The sequence below is a fragment of the Boleophthalmus pectinirostris genome, unplaced genomic scaffold (genome assembly GCF_026225935.1).
Source record: "Boleophthalmus pectinirostris isolate CB_2022bp ecotype Guang Dong unplaced genomic scaffold, ASM2622593v1 HiC_scaffold_1, whole genome shotgun sequence".
Classification (NCBI taxonomy): domain Eukaryota; kingdom Metazoa; phylum Chordata; class Actinopteri; order Gobiiformes; family Gobiidae; genus Boleophthalmus; species Boleophthalmus pectinirostris.
Genome location: NW_026570970.1, coordinates 29,407,936 through 29,427,195, shown reverse-complemented (window position 1 = coordinate 29,427,195; position 19,260 = coordinate 29,407,936). Strand labels below are relative to the sequence as shown.

Sequence of the window (19,260 nt, the reverse complement as noted above, 5' to 3'; positions counted from 1 at the left end):
TTTATACTGCTTGCTTGGTCCACCTGTGATGCATACCAAATGCAGAACTACCTGAGAAGAGCTGGACTAAATCAGAATTAAACCAGGACTAAACCAGGACTAAAGGTTCACTAATACTGCTTACTTCGTCCACCTTTGATGCATACCAACGCAGAACTATCTGAGAAGAGCTGAACTAAACCAGGACTAAACCAGGACTAAACCAGGACTAACCAGGTCTAAACCAGGTCTAAACCAGGACTAAACCAGGACTAAACCAGGTCTAACCCAGGACTAAAGGTTCACTAATACTTCTTGCTTGGTCAGCCTTTGATGCATACCAAATGCAGAACTATCTGAGGAGAGCTGGACTAAATCAGGACTAAACCAGGTATAAACCAGGTCTAAACCAAGTTTAAACCAGGTCTAAACAAGGTCTAAACCAGGTCTAATCCAGGACTAAACCAGATCTAACTCAGGACTAAAGGTTCACTAATGCTACTTGCTTGATCCATCTTTGAAGCATACCAAACGCAGAACTATCTGAGAAGAGCTGGACTAAACCTGGACTAAACCAGGTCTAAACCAGGTCTAAACCAGGTCTAAACCAGGACTAAACCAGGTCTAAACCAGGACTAAACCAGCACTAAACCAGGTCTAACCTAGGACTAAACCAGGTCTAAACCAGCACTAAACCAGGTCTAACCTAGGACTAAACCAGGTCTAACTCAGGACTAAACCAGGACTAAAATGGAGAAATCATCCAATGTTTTTTTTTCCCATGCAGATGCTGGTCGCGATATTTTAGGATCCAGAGATGGCCTATATATCGTTATTTTTGGGGGGAAAAAATCCCCTAAGTATACAGTCTTAAAGTCACAGTATGTAACTTTTTAGCCAAACTAAAAAACTAAAAGAAAAGAAAAGCATGTACACAACCGGTCAAAAGTTTTAGAACATCCTAATTTTTCCAGTTATTTATTGCAATTCAAGTCGAGCAAATCTCATTGCTCCCATTGGTTTTGAGATGAACTGGACAGAAGAGTGAAAACCAAGCAACCTACAAGTGCCACACATTTATGGAAACTTCTGCAACAGACTTGGGAAGAACTTTCTGAACAATATTTGATTTCTATTGTAGAAAGAACGAGCCACAAGTTTGTTCAGCTGTTATATCTGCCAAAGGTGGACACTTTCATGAATCAAAAGTTTAGAATAAGTTTTGGTCAACAGTAAACCATAAAAAAATGGAAAAAGTGTGGTGTTCTAAAACTTTTGACCAGTAGTGTACTTTGTTGTGTTTGTTTTTTGTTGTGGTTATTGCAATGAAAAGTTGAGATAAACAGGTGTCCTTATACTTAGCGAGCTTGCATCTCCACAAACCTCTTACACATCCAGAAAGTTATTTGTCTCCATGGAGATGTTACAAAAAAGTGGACTAAGAGACTGTAACATCAGCCATAGCGTTCTGTTCCAGTCAAATGAAGCTCACGATGCTCAACTTTAAGTATCGGACTCTCTTCACGGACAAAATACTGAAATAAAAACACCAGGAACCAAACGTATCCATGGAGACAAGCAAGTGACGCCACCAGGCCAAGTTACAGGTCAGATCTTTGGAGAGGCAAGCACAATCATAGTAAGACTGTATTGTTTTTCAAGGTATTTTTAAGCAATGAATTCGTTGAAAATTTGCAAGATAGACAATACCATACTGTGTAAACATGTAAAGCACTTGAGTACACCTCTACTTATGCAGTATTCCCCAAATAACTATAAGCCTACAAGAATATCTCAAACACAAACAGGAAAAGGGGAGAAAATAATGGTTGTTTATCGTGTCATGTGCGGATCCAGGACCACACGGAGATAAAAGGTTTCATTCCCGAGTGAGGAAAAGCGCTTCAGGCTAACGCTGCTCTCCTCCAGGCACTAATGCTATTTGTCTGTTTATTTTTACTCACTATTATACAAACGCACAGGAAACTACACTGCGGAAATCTGTATCTGGATTAGTGGAAAATACTTGAAATTATAATATTTTAAAGGTCCGACATTATGCAAAATTGACTCTTTAGCGCTTTAGGACATACCTGGACCTGTGTTTTGTTTCATTCACACATGTTTGAGTAATTCTTTATCAAAATGCTCCGTTCCACCTTGTGATGTCATGAAGCAGTTTTCAAGTTAACAGCTACTTTTTACCTTTTTGTTCAGTAGAAATGGACAATTCCGTGGTTGAAAAGATCCAAATGATTCTAGTGAAGGTGTATGGAGTTCAAAAACTCAGTGGAGCACTTCCTGTATTACCGTATGACATCACAAGGTGGAAGTGTTTTTTGTTTGAGAGAAGAAATGAGCCTAAATATGCAGGGTTTGAGTGTTTAACATATGTGCATGAAACCAAACACAACTCCAGGTATGTTTGTGATGAGGAAACAACATTATAACGTTGGTCCTTTAACATTTGAGAGAAGACTGTGGTTTGAAGTTCAGACTTTGGAGGAAGAAATTTGACTATTTAAACCTGGACTAAACCAGGACTAACAGAGGTCCAACCCAGGACTAAACCAGGTCTAACAGAGGTCCAACCCAGGACTAAACCAGGTCTACCAGAGGTCCAACTCAGTACTAAACCAGGCATGTTTTTGATAAGGAAACAACATTTTAACATAGATCCAAAAATAGCATAAAATTGGCCCTTCAACATTTGAGAAAAGAAGTCAGGACTAAGCCAGGACTAAACCAGGTCTAACCCAGGACTAAATCAGAACTAAAACAGGCCTAAATCAGAACTAAACAGGTCTAACACAGGTCTAACCCAGGACTAAACCAGGACTAAAAATAGAGTAAAATTTGCCCTTTAACATTTAAGAGAAGACTGTGGTTTGGAGTTCAGATTTTGGAGAAAGAAATTTGACTATTTAAACCAGGACTAAACCAGGTCTAACCCAGGACTAAACCAGGACTAAAAATAACGTAAAATTGGCCCTTTAACATTTGAGAGAAGACTGTGGTTTGGAGTTCAAACTTTGGAGGAAGAAATCTGACTATTTGAAACAGGACTAAACCAGGACTAAGAAATTTGACTATGTATAAATCTGTATTGTTTATGTTAGGAAAATAATATTTTTCAGAAAATAAACCAGGATAAATGAATAAGAAGACAATGTTTGTTTTTCCGTCATATTCTCAAGCCTTCTATAGGGTCAGTGGATTTTACACATTACATCTCCACTCTTCTGCAGCCAATTCTGTCTTTTTGTTGTGAATTCAAATCCCGTCTCTGTGTGTATGCATTTTTTCACTTGACGCTCACCTCTATGGAGCCCGTACTGGTCTTCCAATCAGCAGCATGCCGTTTACAATCAGCATGGACGCTAGCACTAATCACCTCGGAGCTAACGCGCTGACGTACTCCAATCAATGCTAGCTGCACAGCGCTAACTGTGTGATTAAGCCTCAATACACAACTGAGGGAGAGACTCATGCATTATTACTGTTGTTTGCAGACTACAGATGTCACAATGTCAAATTTGAGTGTAGAGAGAAGGAAAACATAGATACTATTGACATGTTGAAAAGAGAAACTGAATTCTGAATAGTGAATAATGTATAGTTGAATATTCATGTAACTAGGATGACCAGGCGTCTCTATTTACCTGGGACAGTCCAAGTTCTGAGCCCTGTGTCCCCTGTCCCTACAGATTTATCCAAAACCAGTGATTTGTCCCAGTTTTATACAAGAAATGTCCCAGATGTCCATATTTTTAACCAATTTGATACCTGCCAACAGTAAAGAGAGGCATACGTTGTAATTTGTCTAAGTAAAATAAAGAAAATCATGCTTAAAAATGATCAAAACACAAAGAAAATATGACTATACAGACACAAGTTAGTCATGAATGTGCCATGTATAGAACAAATTTTCTTAATTACACACTAGTTTCACAATTTTATTATTACCAGCCACCAAAAAAAAACGGGTTTGTTCCAGTTTTTTATATTGAAAATCTGGTCACCCTACATGTTTCCAAACTTGAAATGTAACTTTTAAGTGGAGCTGCCACACAGTAAAGCAATATTGTATTATACACATTGTGTAACTTTTCTGGTGGAGGGTCCATCAAATGCTTGTTTCCATGGAAATTTGTTGTATTGCTTTGTCTGGAATGTTTCACAGTATGTATTAAACTTTTTTATCTTCATGGAGACCAAACCAGACCAAGCTACAGGTCAGATCTGTGGAGAGGAGACCCTGCTTACAGTCAGAATGCCCATTTTTCTATGTATTTTGAGCTATAAATCCACCTGTATTTGGATAAATTAAGGTAAAGCTAGTAGGTAATGTCATACTGTGGAACATTCCAGGCAGAGCAATGGTATTTCCATAGAAACAAGCAGGTGACGGACCCCACACCAAAAAGTGACATAGTGCACCTTTAAAGGAAATGTATGCATTCTGCTGTTACTATTAAAAAAGGTACTACAACCACAACTGAACCTGAGTTGCCAGTACCTTAATTTGAATAGAGAAGCTTTTTTCATTCTCAGTATATAGACAGGGCATGGCTCGTGAAAGCTCAGAACCTCCAGAATTCCCTCCTTGAGCTGCAGAGGCCGCACTAGCACTGACCTATGACTGGCTTCAGCTGTCGGGGTTTAGGGAGTGACTATTCAGATCAAAGAGAGGCGTTTTGGGTTTAAACCAACTGGATTTCAGCACTGAACCTGGCAACCCAAATGAAAGACTCATGTGAGGCTCATTCTGCTTTCTGAAACCCCAAATGTCCAACGTTTTTGTAATTAAGACTAAATCAGCATTAGCTCAATTTGGTTTGAACACGTCTATCTCATATCTGGAGACACAAAGGTCAAGTTTATGACATTTAAAATCTTACATAAAATCCCCTTAAGCTCTGGTGTTTTCTTATGGTCTTTGATATGTCTATTTAAAATGCAGGTCCTGTCTTCTTGTGTCACACAGGGACATGTTTCTCTTAGTGAATGGACGGTGAAGGAGCACACGCCTGGAATGAACCTGAGAGCTGTGAACTGCAGATACCTTCCCCCTCTCTCTCCCCCTTCCTCTCCCTCTCCTCCTCCCTCCCTCTGAGCTGCAGTGGGATGATGGATTTTAAGTTGCAATGAAGTCCAAAGGCAAATCTGGTAAAACTTCCAAACTGTAAGCTGTCACAAAAAATGTTTTATAATGAAATAACAAACCATAGCCATTTCTTTGTTCTGTTCAAATAAGACATGTCTAACAAAGCCGGTGTCACGAAATGTCTGTGTTAAAATTGTGAGGCAGTTTTAACTTTGAATTCTCTTTTTTGCCGTGTCAAACATTCAATTAGCTATTTCAAGTTTAGGGCAATTACAAGTGAATGGCACAGTACTCAGAGGGTTCTGGGTTCTAATCCCGAAGAGTGTATGGCCTTTTTGTGTGAGAGTTTCAACTGAGGCTATGTCTGAACCCTTTGAAGAACAAACGAATGGCTGGGCTCGCTGTGAAGCTCTGACTCTTGGCCTCTGCTGTCTGATCTGCTCTCATTATAAGTGGTAACAAGCTCTGCACAGAAGAAAATCTGATTATAAATACCATAATATTGTTTTAGGTAAATATAAAGAGAAGTAAAGCTGGTGTCTGGAGGGATTGTAAAATAAGCAGAAAAATTATTTGTCGGGTTTTGACAATTCCCTTTTGTGGGTTTAGCGTAGAAACTGATCCTGATGCTTCCTTAAATGATAGATTTGACTGAGAAGAAGTGGGTTATAACTTTACCTTTATGTTTCGCATGCCCAAGAGCTTGTTAGTTCCCTTTGATCAAATAACAAAAAGGGATTTTACAGATCTACTGTGCTTGTGTCTGCTATTCAGTTACAATCTATGACACCCGTGGATCAGTTTGTTATTATTTGGACATTTTTAATCACAATATTCATCTAAAATGACTTAATAATAGAAACAAGTGCGCTGACATCTGCGTTAGAAAACTGTGGTGCCCAATGGGACCAGACGTCACCATAAACATTTAATTTCTACCATAATGACTGTGTGACGTTGCCGAATCTTATCATGATTAAGAAAATAAAATTGGAGAATGAAGTAAGTGCACAGCAGGGGGCGGGTATCTGTTGTGGTAAAAATCTGAGTTGATCATGAAAATGGCGATTAAGGATTGCTCAAACATGCACGAATCACCACAAATATACCTTTGAGAAGGTAAATGAGAAGGCAAACAACTATAACTATCGTGATCGGGACTACTTTCCACAGTGAGTAACATTTTGCAACTTATTTTTGTACCCCAGATAAAAATCCATGTGTTAAAAGTACATTTGCAAAAATCTATTTCATAGTTACAAAAGCTTAAAATAGACTATTCATTTTATTTCATTCTTCATTCAAGTATAATTTAAATATATAGTTCATGTCATGGTTAAAAACATATTTTCCAAAACTAAAAAGGGAAAAGAAATATTAATATTTTATTTACAATACTGTACAAGGAGTAAAGTGTCTTTCCTATTCTTAAATAGTCTGTGAAGGTAACGTAAGTTCTCGTGGGAAAACACGCAAAGAGAGAGTAGAGAGAGAGAACAGCCACAGCTAAAAGTTGTCTCATTTTTGCTAGTTTGTAAAGATTTGTATGTGGATTGTCATTAAGAAAATCTATCGTGAGTACGAGTGTGTGATTTGCGGTCAAAGACAGTGTTAGTTTCAATGCAAAACTTGCAGACTGTGCTTTTGCCGCTTATTACTGGCTAATTGAGAAATCAACCTCATTAAGGTGACTGTAGGCTGCTGTTCACCAACCACACGGTACTAGGGAGCTTTCAGTAAATTGTTACCAGACTGGACAACGAGGGATGGACCCCAGATAGTCCTCTGAGTGCCCGTGACACTCAGAATAATGGGTGTGGACCATTTTGTCGGAGGAGAAGAGGATGCCACAGAAATGGACCTGGACAATTCTGGTAGGATTAACACGTTTACACAAGGTACCCCGCTTTTATTTTATTTTGCTCTTTGAGTGAAGTGACCCTAATCTTTGGTCACAACATACCTGAGAATCGATACAGGCCTGCAAAATAGGATGTATTTAGATGCCGGCATTAGGATTAGTTAATAAGAAATTGAGGTTTTTTTTGGTGAAGCTTGAAAACATTTAAACTTGCACTTTTATTTTACTTTTTGTTACTGAAAGGGAGGGTTATTTTTTCATCAACTTTGTGTCTGGTGTTAATTTAGTCCCTAGTAGGCTATCTACTTTTGGTAACCTCTTAGTGTAATATTAAATGTGCTGTACTGTGATCCAAAATAATTAATAAGTAGTTTAGGTTTAGTACACTGTAAAAGAACCCAAAGTCCACTCAAGTAATTCATGAGTAAGTAAGGGTTACATTTTTAAAAACAATAGGGTAGGAAATGTACTGACATATTTCGAGCCCTCTATCAGCTGTTGTTACTTCCTGTGGGCGTGTTCAGGTTGATGGATCTGGCAGGGCACTCAGACAGACCGCACCTCCTGTTGGCCGCTGGTCAATGGAGAAGTGTGTCCCAGGTGTGTGAAAGGCAGAACACTCCTTCACGGTTGATGGTGTCTGTGAATCGCTTTCTGATTTCAATCGCCTTCCTGATCCAGCGTTTGAACTTGTTGTTTTCAGCTTCTGTGACCCGTGCCCCGTTCCAATCACAGACTCTATAAAGAAGTGGACTACGGGAGTGTGACGTCACCCATAGCATTCGGCTCCAGTCAAATGAAGCTCACTATGCTGGCATTTATAACGGTGAATTTGGAGTCGAGTTCCGTATTAGGAATAGGAAATTATTTATGGACAAAAGAGTCAAATAAAAACATGTGGATCATTCACAGCAGGTTAATGCAAACATTTTAAGACCAAATGACGAGTTACAGAGAGAGGGGTGACAATTTTCCAGTGTAAAGTCAATTGGAGCCACAGCTGATGGAGACCAAAGCACGCCCATGAAGACTTCTTATTTGGAACATGGCGGCGAGCGGGTTAGGTTCTAATCTATAATGTGGTTATTTCTTTGACAGTGATCTGATGATTTTAGATTTTCCTGCTTTGCTTTTTTGTTTTTAGCTCTGGTGAGTCTCCCTGATGTTTCTTTCTCACATTCCCACACCTCAGGAAATAACAACAGCTGATATACGGTGCTATATACGGTGACAGCTCTGAAGATAGCTTGTAGCTAGCAGCCAAAACATGTCACCAAGGTAAATACATCTCCTACTGTAGAGTCCTAAAAAGAAACAAAAGTTGTAAATGTGAAAAGAAGATAAGTAGCACTCCACTTTGCAGTCTCAGTCCGGTCTTTGGTCCGGTCTGGTCCGATTCTTTTGGCCTTGGACTCAAAGAGTGGAGACACAGACAGTAATAAAGCTGTGATGGCCCACTATTCCTCCAGTCTTTTCATTAACCTTGCCTTGGATCAATATCGCCCCTCTTCTTCTCATCTGCAAAAGTATTTCAAACGCCAAAGAAGCTAACCTTCATCTTCAACTCTGGAGCCCATTAGCGCCCCCTGCAGCCCATTTGACAGGTGGAACATTTAGAAACCAGCTGACATTGGCCCCAGCAGAGTCCTTGGAGAGCGAGGCAAAGATCAATGACGACGACAACAAGCTCAAGTGAGAAAGAGCAGCTGGATAAGAAATTTGCACCAAGAGGAACTGTGAAATAGGTGAGAATAATAACACACTGTCCTAGTTATCTAAATTAAAGGCGCACTATGCAACTTTTTTGCTGTTTACGGAGGGAGAGGAAAGGGGAGGGGTGGGCAACTGCTTGTCTCCATGGAGATGTAATGAAACGGTGAGGGATTAATGAAACTAAAGGATATCAATTATGTATTTTAAAGGCATTTTGTTGGATGAGAACCATAGAGAAACTAAGCCTAGGGGTACTTTTTGTTCAACCAGGCACTTTATTGTTGGACGAGGACCATTTGGAAGCAACTGTCTGTAACAATTGCAGGCCGTTGTTTCTCTGTCATGGTTCAAAAAGACTGAAAAAAGGAGCTAAGTGGGCGATGTTAACAGTTCAAACTAAATCATGAAATAGTACACACAGCCCACAGTAAAGTTGTACTATGTAACTTTTCTGGTGGAGGGTCGGCTACCCGCTCCTCTCCATGGAGATGTTACTGTTTTGCCTTTAATGCTCCACATTATATCATAAAATGTATCTATCTTGCATTCACTCACATACATGTTTTTATTAAATTAGGGATGGGCATGATTAGTCAACTAATCGGTAACTGATCATTAAGAATTTCGTCGATCATGTTTATTTTTAATCTACAAGCCGAATGTAGGTTGCTGTGTGTAGCGTAGTGTAAGGAGACGAGGCTGCGTCTGACAGCGCAAACACTGGAGTTGTGGCCTCACAGTCCCACGTTTGGGCTCCTTGGAGATCACCGTACCACTCAGTGAATGTGTTTATATGCACATCAGTGTTCCGGGTATGATTGGGTTTTTTTGAGTATCCCGGTTTCGTCATGCTGCATAAATCTCGGTTACTGCAACATAAAGTTGAGAGTGCATGCATCCAAAAGACAAACACTTTTCAGTCTTTTCATCACAACAGTAGCCAAAATAAATAAAGTGACCAACATAAATAAAGTGAGCGAAATGACTGTTAAATAAAGAACCAGCACACGTCTGATCTCTGAAAACATGGACCATCTTCAACACGACACACACACAGAACAGACTCACCATCATCATCAACATTCCTCTGTCGTAGAAAGAACACACACTTTCCACTGAGTCGTGTCCTTTAGTCCGACAGAAGCTGAACGCATCAGTGCACAAGGAAAGAGTTTAGTTTTTTTTTTCAGGCTTATAGTTTATGCAAATTAGACATGCGGTGTTAATTTTTGTTTCTGTAAAATGTAAACAAATGTGTCAAAGCTGCGTTAAACACATTATAATGTCAAATGGGCTGATGTGGCTCTATAGTGGTTATGCTTTATATGTTGAAAAGTTGAGTTTATTTATGCAGATTAGTAATAGTAATAATAATGATGATAATTCTAATCTAAAAACCTTAATGATTAATTGAAAATTGATCATTAATTCTCCCAACGATCGATTAAGAAAATTTAATTGAAAGACCATCGATACTCCTAATGCTTTTTTATTGTGAGCAGGGGTTGCCTCTCCACAGATCTGACCCGTATCTTGGCATGGTGGCGTCACCTGCTTGTCTTCATAGAAACAGGCAGCTTTAAAACTACACTGTGAAACATTTTGGTCAAAGCAATAACATCCACAGTGACCAGAAGTTGTCGGATCCTAGATCAGAAAAGTAACATGGTGCACTTTTACGTTTAAGGGTTTGCAGGTTTGGGAATTGAACCTGAGACCTTCTGGCTGTGAGGCAGGAGCACTAACCATTGAGACATGCCTGAATAAACCCAACTTTCAACCCCTGATATGTCATTACAATTTCGTCCATTTAACTCTTCTAACTTTCCAAACAGAAAATAGAATCTTGCATTTATTATCCTAAAAGTCTAAAGAAACAATGAAACAAGAAACAGATGATGCAATGTGCGTGAAATTTGGGAAAGAGTGAGACTTCAAGGATAATTGATTCTTTTTAACAATCACTTTTCTTCTCAGTCGATTTAGTGAATGAAAACATATTCTTAGACCTTCGCTGAACACAATGGGAGAAGACTGGACAAGTTTGTATTTTCTTTAATTGTTAATTCATCTGCTGTTTATTCCTCATTGTAAAAATACTATTCAATTCAATACCTAATCACAAATGTACCTCAGGCTATTATTCATCTGAAAAAGCACTGCCATTGTTATGAAATCTATTGTGGCAAATTGTTCAAAGGTATGGATGCTTGTCTCTATGAAGATGCTGCTTTGCCTAAGACGTTCCACAGTATAGCATTAAACTTTTCTTGTATTTATTCAATTAAAGGTGATTGTGGAACATTTCAGGAAAAGCGATAACGTGATATCGTATCATCAAAAGACCATCACTACATACCAAATTACATTTTATTTTATACTGTAATGGTCATTGTAGTTGAGTCCAATTACAAAATGTGTAGCTCTTTTCATTTATTAAAAAATGTGTTGTTGTAACACCTTATAGGGGCAATTCGGAATTTTGGACATAGGACCTCAATTCCTAGTAAGGCAGAGTGTTGGAGACGTGTGGAGACACTTTTTCAAATATTCCATCCAGTCCTTGTATTTGCAGAGGTCACTGGTGCTAGGCTAGTGCATGTCAATGGCCATAGTTAGCCTGCCACTAAAAACAGTCTTACCCACTCCACAAAGCACTCAAGGCAAATCAATTATTACGCCAGACTGTCAATGTAAATGCCTGTGTTGATAGAATAATGTTTGAAATAAAACTAACCTTACATCACATGAATAGTCACATGTTGAGGGACTATTTTCTCATATATCACTGCCAAGCTTTCTATCAGAAAGTACAACTCGCTGCTGCTGCTCAGACATAAATCCTTCAAATGCAAGGTGGTTTTACTTCTATAATTATTCTATCAACACAGACATTTACATCAACAGTCTAGCGTTATAATTGTTTTGCCTCGGGTGTTTTGTGGAGTGGGTAAGACTGTTTTTAGTGGCAGGCTAACTATGACCATTGACAAGTGCTAGCCTAGCACCAGTGACCTCTGCAAATAATTTTTTATTTTTTTTTTACTTAAATTAGCAGTTATGGTGCAGCAATATCTAAAAATACAGAGGGAACTGCATAGACCATGATCCTTTGCTAAATTTCAGCAGACTACATAAAGAAATAACTGTTATTAAGCACTTTTAAATCTTAGTTCTTTAGATTATGACAGAACCAAAGTCTTATCAAGGAGCTTTAAAAGGTTAAAGTAGCATATTGACAATTCTCTTATATCTCAACAAATATTGTACTGTGAGATGCATATCGTGAAAATATTGTACAGATTTGGATATCAATACGGCAAATTGGATATCAATATGGCAAACCCTCCAGCAGAAAAGTTACATACTGCAACTTTAATGAAACCTCTCATATTACTATATAGAGAAACTTGACTTCTAAGCAGGTCACTGGACTGGAGCCTATCTGTCCCCACAGCAGTGATAGCTCTCGTCTGGATGGCCTAGTTCAGACCCAAATCCTGGACCAAATCCTGGACCAAATCCTGGTTTAGGATCAGACCAGCTCCAGAGACCAGGGCAGGGACCAGAGGAATCCCTGGCATTGGAGTGGAGATATTCTCACTAAAGGGGGTCAGAAAAAGCCAAGCCCCAATGCGAGGAGGAGGCGACCGCTACAGCCCGGTTTAGTCTCCCGTCCCCAGAGTAGGGCTGAAAGATTCATTTTTGAAGTACCATAATTTCCACCACAAACAACAAAATATCCTGTCTTCAAAACTGCTAACCCCATGTTCTGAAATGCAATTGTAGTATTAGTTTCAGATTTCAGTCTTTTGTCAATCCTAGGTTCTAAAACTTTGAAGAGAATCCTTTAATTAAAACAAAAAATAAATTGCAAATCCAAACACAATTGCAATGCTTATCAGAAAAATCATAATTAAATGCAAACAGAGAGGCTTTCTGTGATTTCTTTTAGAGAGAATACAGGCTACATACTGTTTGCATTTACACTGCTTTGTTATATGTTATGATAGTTAAATTATATTGGCTAAATGGATAACTATTAGTCCAAGTGGTGTTTATTTAAAGATGCTGTACGTGATACCTTTACTGTCTTATAAACTTGAAAAACTGACCTAGTTCACTGTAAACAGTTTGCAGCGGTCCAGAGTTATTCCTTATGCATTCAGACCGTCCTAATTATTCACCGTAATGAGTTTATGAGCGGTTTTCACAACTTTCAGTGATCAGTGCAGTTTTTTGCCGTCACAGTAAAGCTAACGTGCAATTCCTGAGAGTATAACACTTTATAATCAGACACAGACAGCTCGCATCGGACTTATTTTGACCTCAAGAGCTGCTTATATGATATCGGTACCCATCTGTCTATCCATCTATCTATCTATTAAATAAAGTAGTTGATATTTAGTTGATCTCTCTGTAGTTGTAAACCCACTGGACTGCAGCATACTGACCCTCGATTTAAAGATGCAGAGGAGCAGCTTATATGTGAAATTATAAACCAGTAATGAACCTAGAGGGACTGGGTTTTATACAGGCTCAGAGCAGATGGAGAGAGGAACTTCAAACTACAAACTGCCCTGAAAAGCCCATGAATTCAACTTTTACTAAGAGTTCAGCAATGCAAAAGAGATAAGGATTGCTTTGAGAGATGCAAAAAAAAAGCAGCTTCTTTGATTAATTTACTACAATGTTATTAAGCTACATTTTATTGTTTAGTATTTAAATTTTTTTTTATTGTTTGGGAGTTCTCGCAAACAGTTGTTCAACCTTGTTATATATCATGTGGTAATACAGGAAGTACTCCACTGTGTTTACATCGTCACTAGAATCATTTGGTTGATTTCAGCTGTGGAATTGCCAATCTCTACTAAACAAAAACTAACAAAAAACTCGAAAACTACCATTACGTGACATCAGAAGGTGGGCCGAAGCATTTTGCGCTGGAGATGTAGACAGACTAATAATAAAGGATTACTCAAACATGTATGAATGAACCAACAAACAACTCCAGGTTTCTGAAGTGGTAACCAACATTATAACGTGGCTAAAACCTCAAAGGAGTCAATTTTGCATAATATAGGATCTTTAAATGTATTAAACTTGAAAGCACTCCCTTCTTTCTTCTCTGGGTGAAAATAAGGACACTTCACCAACACACTTCTGTGAGGGCGACTTTGAGCTGACTTTGAGAGTGTGTTTTGACCCTTTGATTGTATTCTTATTTTACCTGAGGAGTCTGCAGATGCTGCTCCGGTAGCTCAGTCTCTGACTCGCAGCCGCCACACTCGGAGGGAGAGGAGGGCGGGACGGGAAGTACAGCAGAACAGCCACGAAGAGAACAGCTATGGCACCCAGCTCTGAGAGAGAGAGAGAGAGATGAGAGGAGAGAAAGAGTGTTGCAATTACTGTGAAAAGAAACAGTGCAATTTTAAGACTATATTGGATTACTGACTCCAGGACTAAACTAGAACAGGACCAAACCAAGTCAGGGATAAACTAGACTCAAACCAGGACCAAACCAGAACAAGTGTGAACAACCCCTCTTGATATAATAAACTGTAATGGTCATTGTAGTTTAGTCCAATTACAAAATGTGTAGCTCTTTTCGTTTATTGAAAAATGTGTTGTTGTAATGCATTAAAGGAACAATTTGGAATTTTGGACATAGGGCCTCATTTCCTAGTTAGCCAGAGTGTTGGAAACATGTGGAGACAGTCTTACCCACTCCATAATACACCCAAAGCAAATCTATTATGACGTCAGACTGTCGATGTAAATATCTATGTCAACTGAATAATTTTAGAAATAAAACCAGCCTTGCATTTGAAGGATTTATGTCTGAGAAGCAGCAGTGAGTTGTACTTCCTGATAGAAAGTCTGGCAGCGGCGGACTGATATATGAGAAAATAGTCCCTCGACATCGATTCATCCAAGGTGAGTTTTATTTCAAACATTATTCTATCAACACAGGCATTTAAATTGATAGTCTGGTGTAATGTCTGATTTGTTTCGAGTGTTTTGTGGAGTGGGTAAGACTGTTTTTAGTGGCAGGCTAACTATGGCCATTGACATGCACTAGCCTAGCACCAATGACCTCTGCAAATACAAGGACTGGATGGAATTTTCTCTCCACACGTCTCTAACACTCTGGCTCACTGGGAAATGAGGCCCTATGTCGAAAATTCCGAACTGTCCCTTTAAAGGCATTTATAAGATCTGTTTTAGTTCTGATGAAGTTTTAGCCTGTTAGGGTTTGAACCCTATTAGCTCAAATTTATTATGATTTTAATGCTGGTTTAGAACTATTTCAGTCCTGGTTTAGTCTGGATTTAGTCCTGGTTTAGCTCTAGTTCATAGAATTTGCTCAAAAAAAGCATCTTTAATAATTATCGTGATATAATCATGAACCCCAATTTATTTTAATGATAATATATGATCATCGTGACACCAAATTTCAATATTGTACCATGCCTACGTCTTAGTAAACACATTTTCACAAGATCGCATTAACAGGAGTCTCTACAGAGCATGGTGACAGAGATAACGCACAGAAACATGTTGGACTACCAGATTAAATCCATGACATTTCCCTAAAGGTCGCAGACGAATATTTACAATTTCAAACAAGCGACGTGACAAAAAGGTGGAGTAATGATGGCTGATAAAACTGACTGACAAATGCACACGTCAAACACACAGGCAGAAGTAATCTTTTTAGTGTTGTTCTTTTACTTCTTCTTCTGGGTAATTTAATGGCAGCTTACAGTCAATAGTTGCATTACCGCCATCTAGTTCCATTAACAAATCCAGTTTCCAGTAAAAAAGAAGCTGAAGAGGAAAAAAAAGGCTTTTTTTCCTGATCTGCCACAGTCCCGTTCCAGTTTTGTATTTTTGGTACGATTACAACTTTTTATTGAGGAAAATGTAACCTTGCAAAACCCAGACAGATATAGGTCCTAATGACGTCACAGTATTTCCCATCAACGAAATGGCTGTCGAGATTTCAAAATTTCCTGAAAATAAACAGGACTGGCTTTTAAAGGTCATATATTATGCAAAATTGACTCTTGTGAGGTTTAAGCCATGTTAGAATGCTATCACCTCCACTAAAACATACTTGGAGTTATGTTTTGTTTCATTCACACATTTGAGTAATCCTGTATTATTAGTCTGTCTACATCTCCAGATCAAAACGCTCTGTTCCTTGTGATGTGATGTGGTGATAGTTTTCAAGTTAACAGCTACCTTTTACCTTTAGTTTAGTAGAGATTGGCAATTCCAGGGCTGAAATTATCCAAATGATTCTTGTGAAGGTGTATGGAGTTTCAAAACACAGTGGAGCACTTCCTGTATTACTACATGATATCACAAGGCAGTAGCCTGATTCATCAGCCAGTTTTACTTTGTGGAAACTGTCTGACCTCGCAGCATAGAATTCGTTCGCTTGACGATAAGTGGGTACTTTTTATATTTAACCAATCGCTGCTATTTGGTTGTGACGTATGTAATGCGCCGCTAGCTGGTATATTAAGCTTTTACCAAATCTTGTAGGAAGAAGGGCAATAACATCTTTACCCTTTATAAAATTCGCCAAACATTCTCTTTGTTCTACCTTTAAATCCTCGATCTCGGGAATCATCACCAACACAAAATGTATGGGTTTGTCTACATCCATCTTGACCACTTTGTTTACTTTTGTGCTGTACCACAAAAGGGACCCAGACAGGTGCTTGAGTTTGATGTCATGGCTTCACAGCTCTTTGCTGATTGCCTAGTGCGTGGTCTACAACTTCTGGGGTTCTTGCAAACCATCTAGTGTATTCCAATTCTTGACCTGTTGCTGGACAGAAATGAAATTGAGCGGAGGCACTAGGTGGCACCAGCCTGGCTAACAGGGTGGAAGAGAGCGTCATATTTTTTAGAGAAGACTTTAAAGTCTAAAAATATGCAATGTTTGTGTGATAAACATGTGAAAAAACATAACTCCAGGTATTTTTGTGATGCGAAAACAACATTATAAATCGAGCCAAAGAAGGTGTAATATGGACTTTGGAAGAACAACTATCATTCTACCAGCACACTTCCTGATTCTGAGACTATAAAGCGCTTTATAATTTAATGCAGAGAGTACGCAGTGGTCTTATGTTGGAAATTAGAGTTGCTGTTACAATATAAAATCTGTTCAATCCCCAGCCATAATTACACCCAGTTAGTCCCATTTATTATCATCATATTTCACTGTAACACCAAATTCTGGATTTACTGACCTCGAGCAGTGAATGTCAGGCTTTGAATTTAATAAACCCATACCTCGGGTTAAACAAAACACGTCGTCTCTCTCTCTCTTTTCAAACATGCTTTTAATTTTCTGAGCCACTTAAGCATAACTGTTCCACAATCCACTCGTCACTGCGCCACTCACAAAGATTATAATTGGAGTTTTGGGGAGTTTTTTGGTCTAGGATCACCTCCCTCTCTTCTCGTTCACTCGATTATGTTTCGGGCCCATGACTTGATTGACTAAATGTTCAGATGATGTGTTATTGATCCGAGTGCCCCTGTTTAGTGGCTCAGTGCTTTTAACCTGTGGTGCATGTACAAGTGACAAGTGGATTCTACTAGGGCTATACTCAGGAGTAAAAGTGAAGAGAGCAATATTTAGTCATCGTTTAGTCCTGGTTTAGTCCTGGTTTAGAACTAGTTTAGAACTAGTTTACTGCAATATTGGCGTAGTGTTCTAATTTAATCCAGGTTTAGTTTAGTAGAGCTATATTTTGTCCTGCATTTTCACGTACTCTCTATCTCCGCCCACTGCTAAAAAATCTGATTCCCAAGCAGACATAGGTTTAAAAAATATCACTTAATCGATAACTTTTCATCATTAAAAAACAAGTGAATGAAAATCTGCAGCTCACTATGAAGAAATGGGGCTTCTCAGTTCTGCAGTAAGTCCAACAACCAGTTTCTCAACGTCACGCCAGCTCTAAATTTACCGGTCAATCTATGTTCCTACTGTCACCTATGGTCAATCGACCTAATTCACTTTGTAATGAAAAACTGTCACACCTCTTTCCGTAACTGCTGCTGCGGTGCGGGCAGGAAGGGGTGTTACCTTCAACAGCCTCACTCCGGATTGGCTCTTTGGTTGCTATGATAATCACTGATGGATTTCCAAAAGTCTGTGCTTAGACTGCTACCTCTGTATGTCTTCTTTAACTAATAGCTCTGTTTCCATTATGTGGCTATTTCCAAATTTTGAAGTTTTGGTCTTAAACTGATCCAGACATACATTGTTTGTCAGTAGAGGAGAATAGCTTGTCCTTACCTGCGTACATAACCAGCTGTATCCTGTCTCTAATGCTTGTATCACTGCCTGGCCCTGCTCTCCAAAAGCTCGTCTGCTGAGTGTCGTTTGGGGCAGGGACCACCAGAGGACCCACGACGAACGACGCAGCGCCCCCCAGGTAACAGAAGAGCGATGCCACGGCTGTAGCGGTGGCTCTTTGGTCTGGAGCAAACCAGGTGGTGGAGAGGTAAGGCCCCGCGCTCATGATGGTGGGACCAGCCAAACCGTTCAGGAACTGCCCTCCATGAATCAGCCTGTAACAGAGAGAGAGAGAGAAAATATGTTTGGAATTGGATTTTAAAGGCACTGTACCTGATGAGTCTTAAAAATGTGAAAAACAGAATTAGTCCATTTTAAATCATTTACAGAGGTCTAAAGTTATTCCTCACTTACCTTATGCATTTAACATTTAACTCTCAGAGACAAGAGAAAAGGTTTGCAGTCAGAACTATCACTTTCTGATTATCTGACAATAAAACACTTTATAATTAGATGCAGAAAGTACACTACAGATTTACTTTGATCTTATGAGCTGTATTGATACAAAAAAAATATTATAGTATGGCTGAGTTCACAGTTTTGGCCCTCACATTTTTTTTAATTGATACATGCAGCTGTCATCAATATTCCCTGGGGGTGTAGTGCACTGCTCTGTCTGAAGCTTTGCATTAGCTGGAGCAGATTTGTTCTGTTTAACAAGTCCCTCTCAATTTACATTAAAGTCAGCATCAGCCAACAGTTTTTCATTTCAGTCACTCTCACCTTTTTTGCTGATAATGAAACTCCTAAAGACACCCATGAACGCTCGTATTGATAACAGGCTCCTGAAAATGTGTTTAAATCAATTTTGCATTTTTACTTGAGTTTTCAGACAATCTTTGGCAGTGTTTCACAAGTCACCATGGCAACTGGTGTCATAATGGCCATAGGCATACAGGCAGAAGACCCCCAGTGTAAGCAAAGTATCAGCTTTACCAACACTTAACTTTTTTTGTCCAACCCAAATATAAACACATGGGGAAAATCTCTCGAGATTATTTTCTCACGAGTGCCCAAGCTTGTAGTAATTTTATGTTGCGAGATCTTGAGGCACAAGATCTCATGCTTACTAACAAGGAGGACAAATCAAGCACACACAGAAGCAGGACTAAACATCTGCAGTCACCAGCAGGAGACCTCTCCCCATCACCAGACCCCCTGTCCTGAGCGAGACTGGCACTGGGGCGGACTGCACACGCCCCATTGATCCTG

General features: G+C 39.1%; 1 protein-coding gene across 1 annotated transcript in view; it reads right to left on the bottom strand.

Moving 5' to 3' along the window:
• slc49a4 (solute carrier family 49 member 4) overlaps positions 1-19,260 on the bottom strand; it is a 118,849-nt gene that overhangs the window by 68,705 nt on the left and 30,884 nt on the right. The window contains exons 3-4 of the mRNA XM_020931244.2: positions 17,989-18,263; positions 13,891-14,020 (exon numbers count right to left, since the gene is read on the bottom strand). Of these exons, the coding sequence (XP_020786903.1) occupies positions 13,891-14,020; positions 17,989-18,263 (405 nt within the window). The remainder of the gene's footprint in view (positions 1-13,890; positions 14,021-17,988; positions 18,264-19,260) is intronic.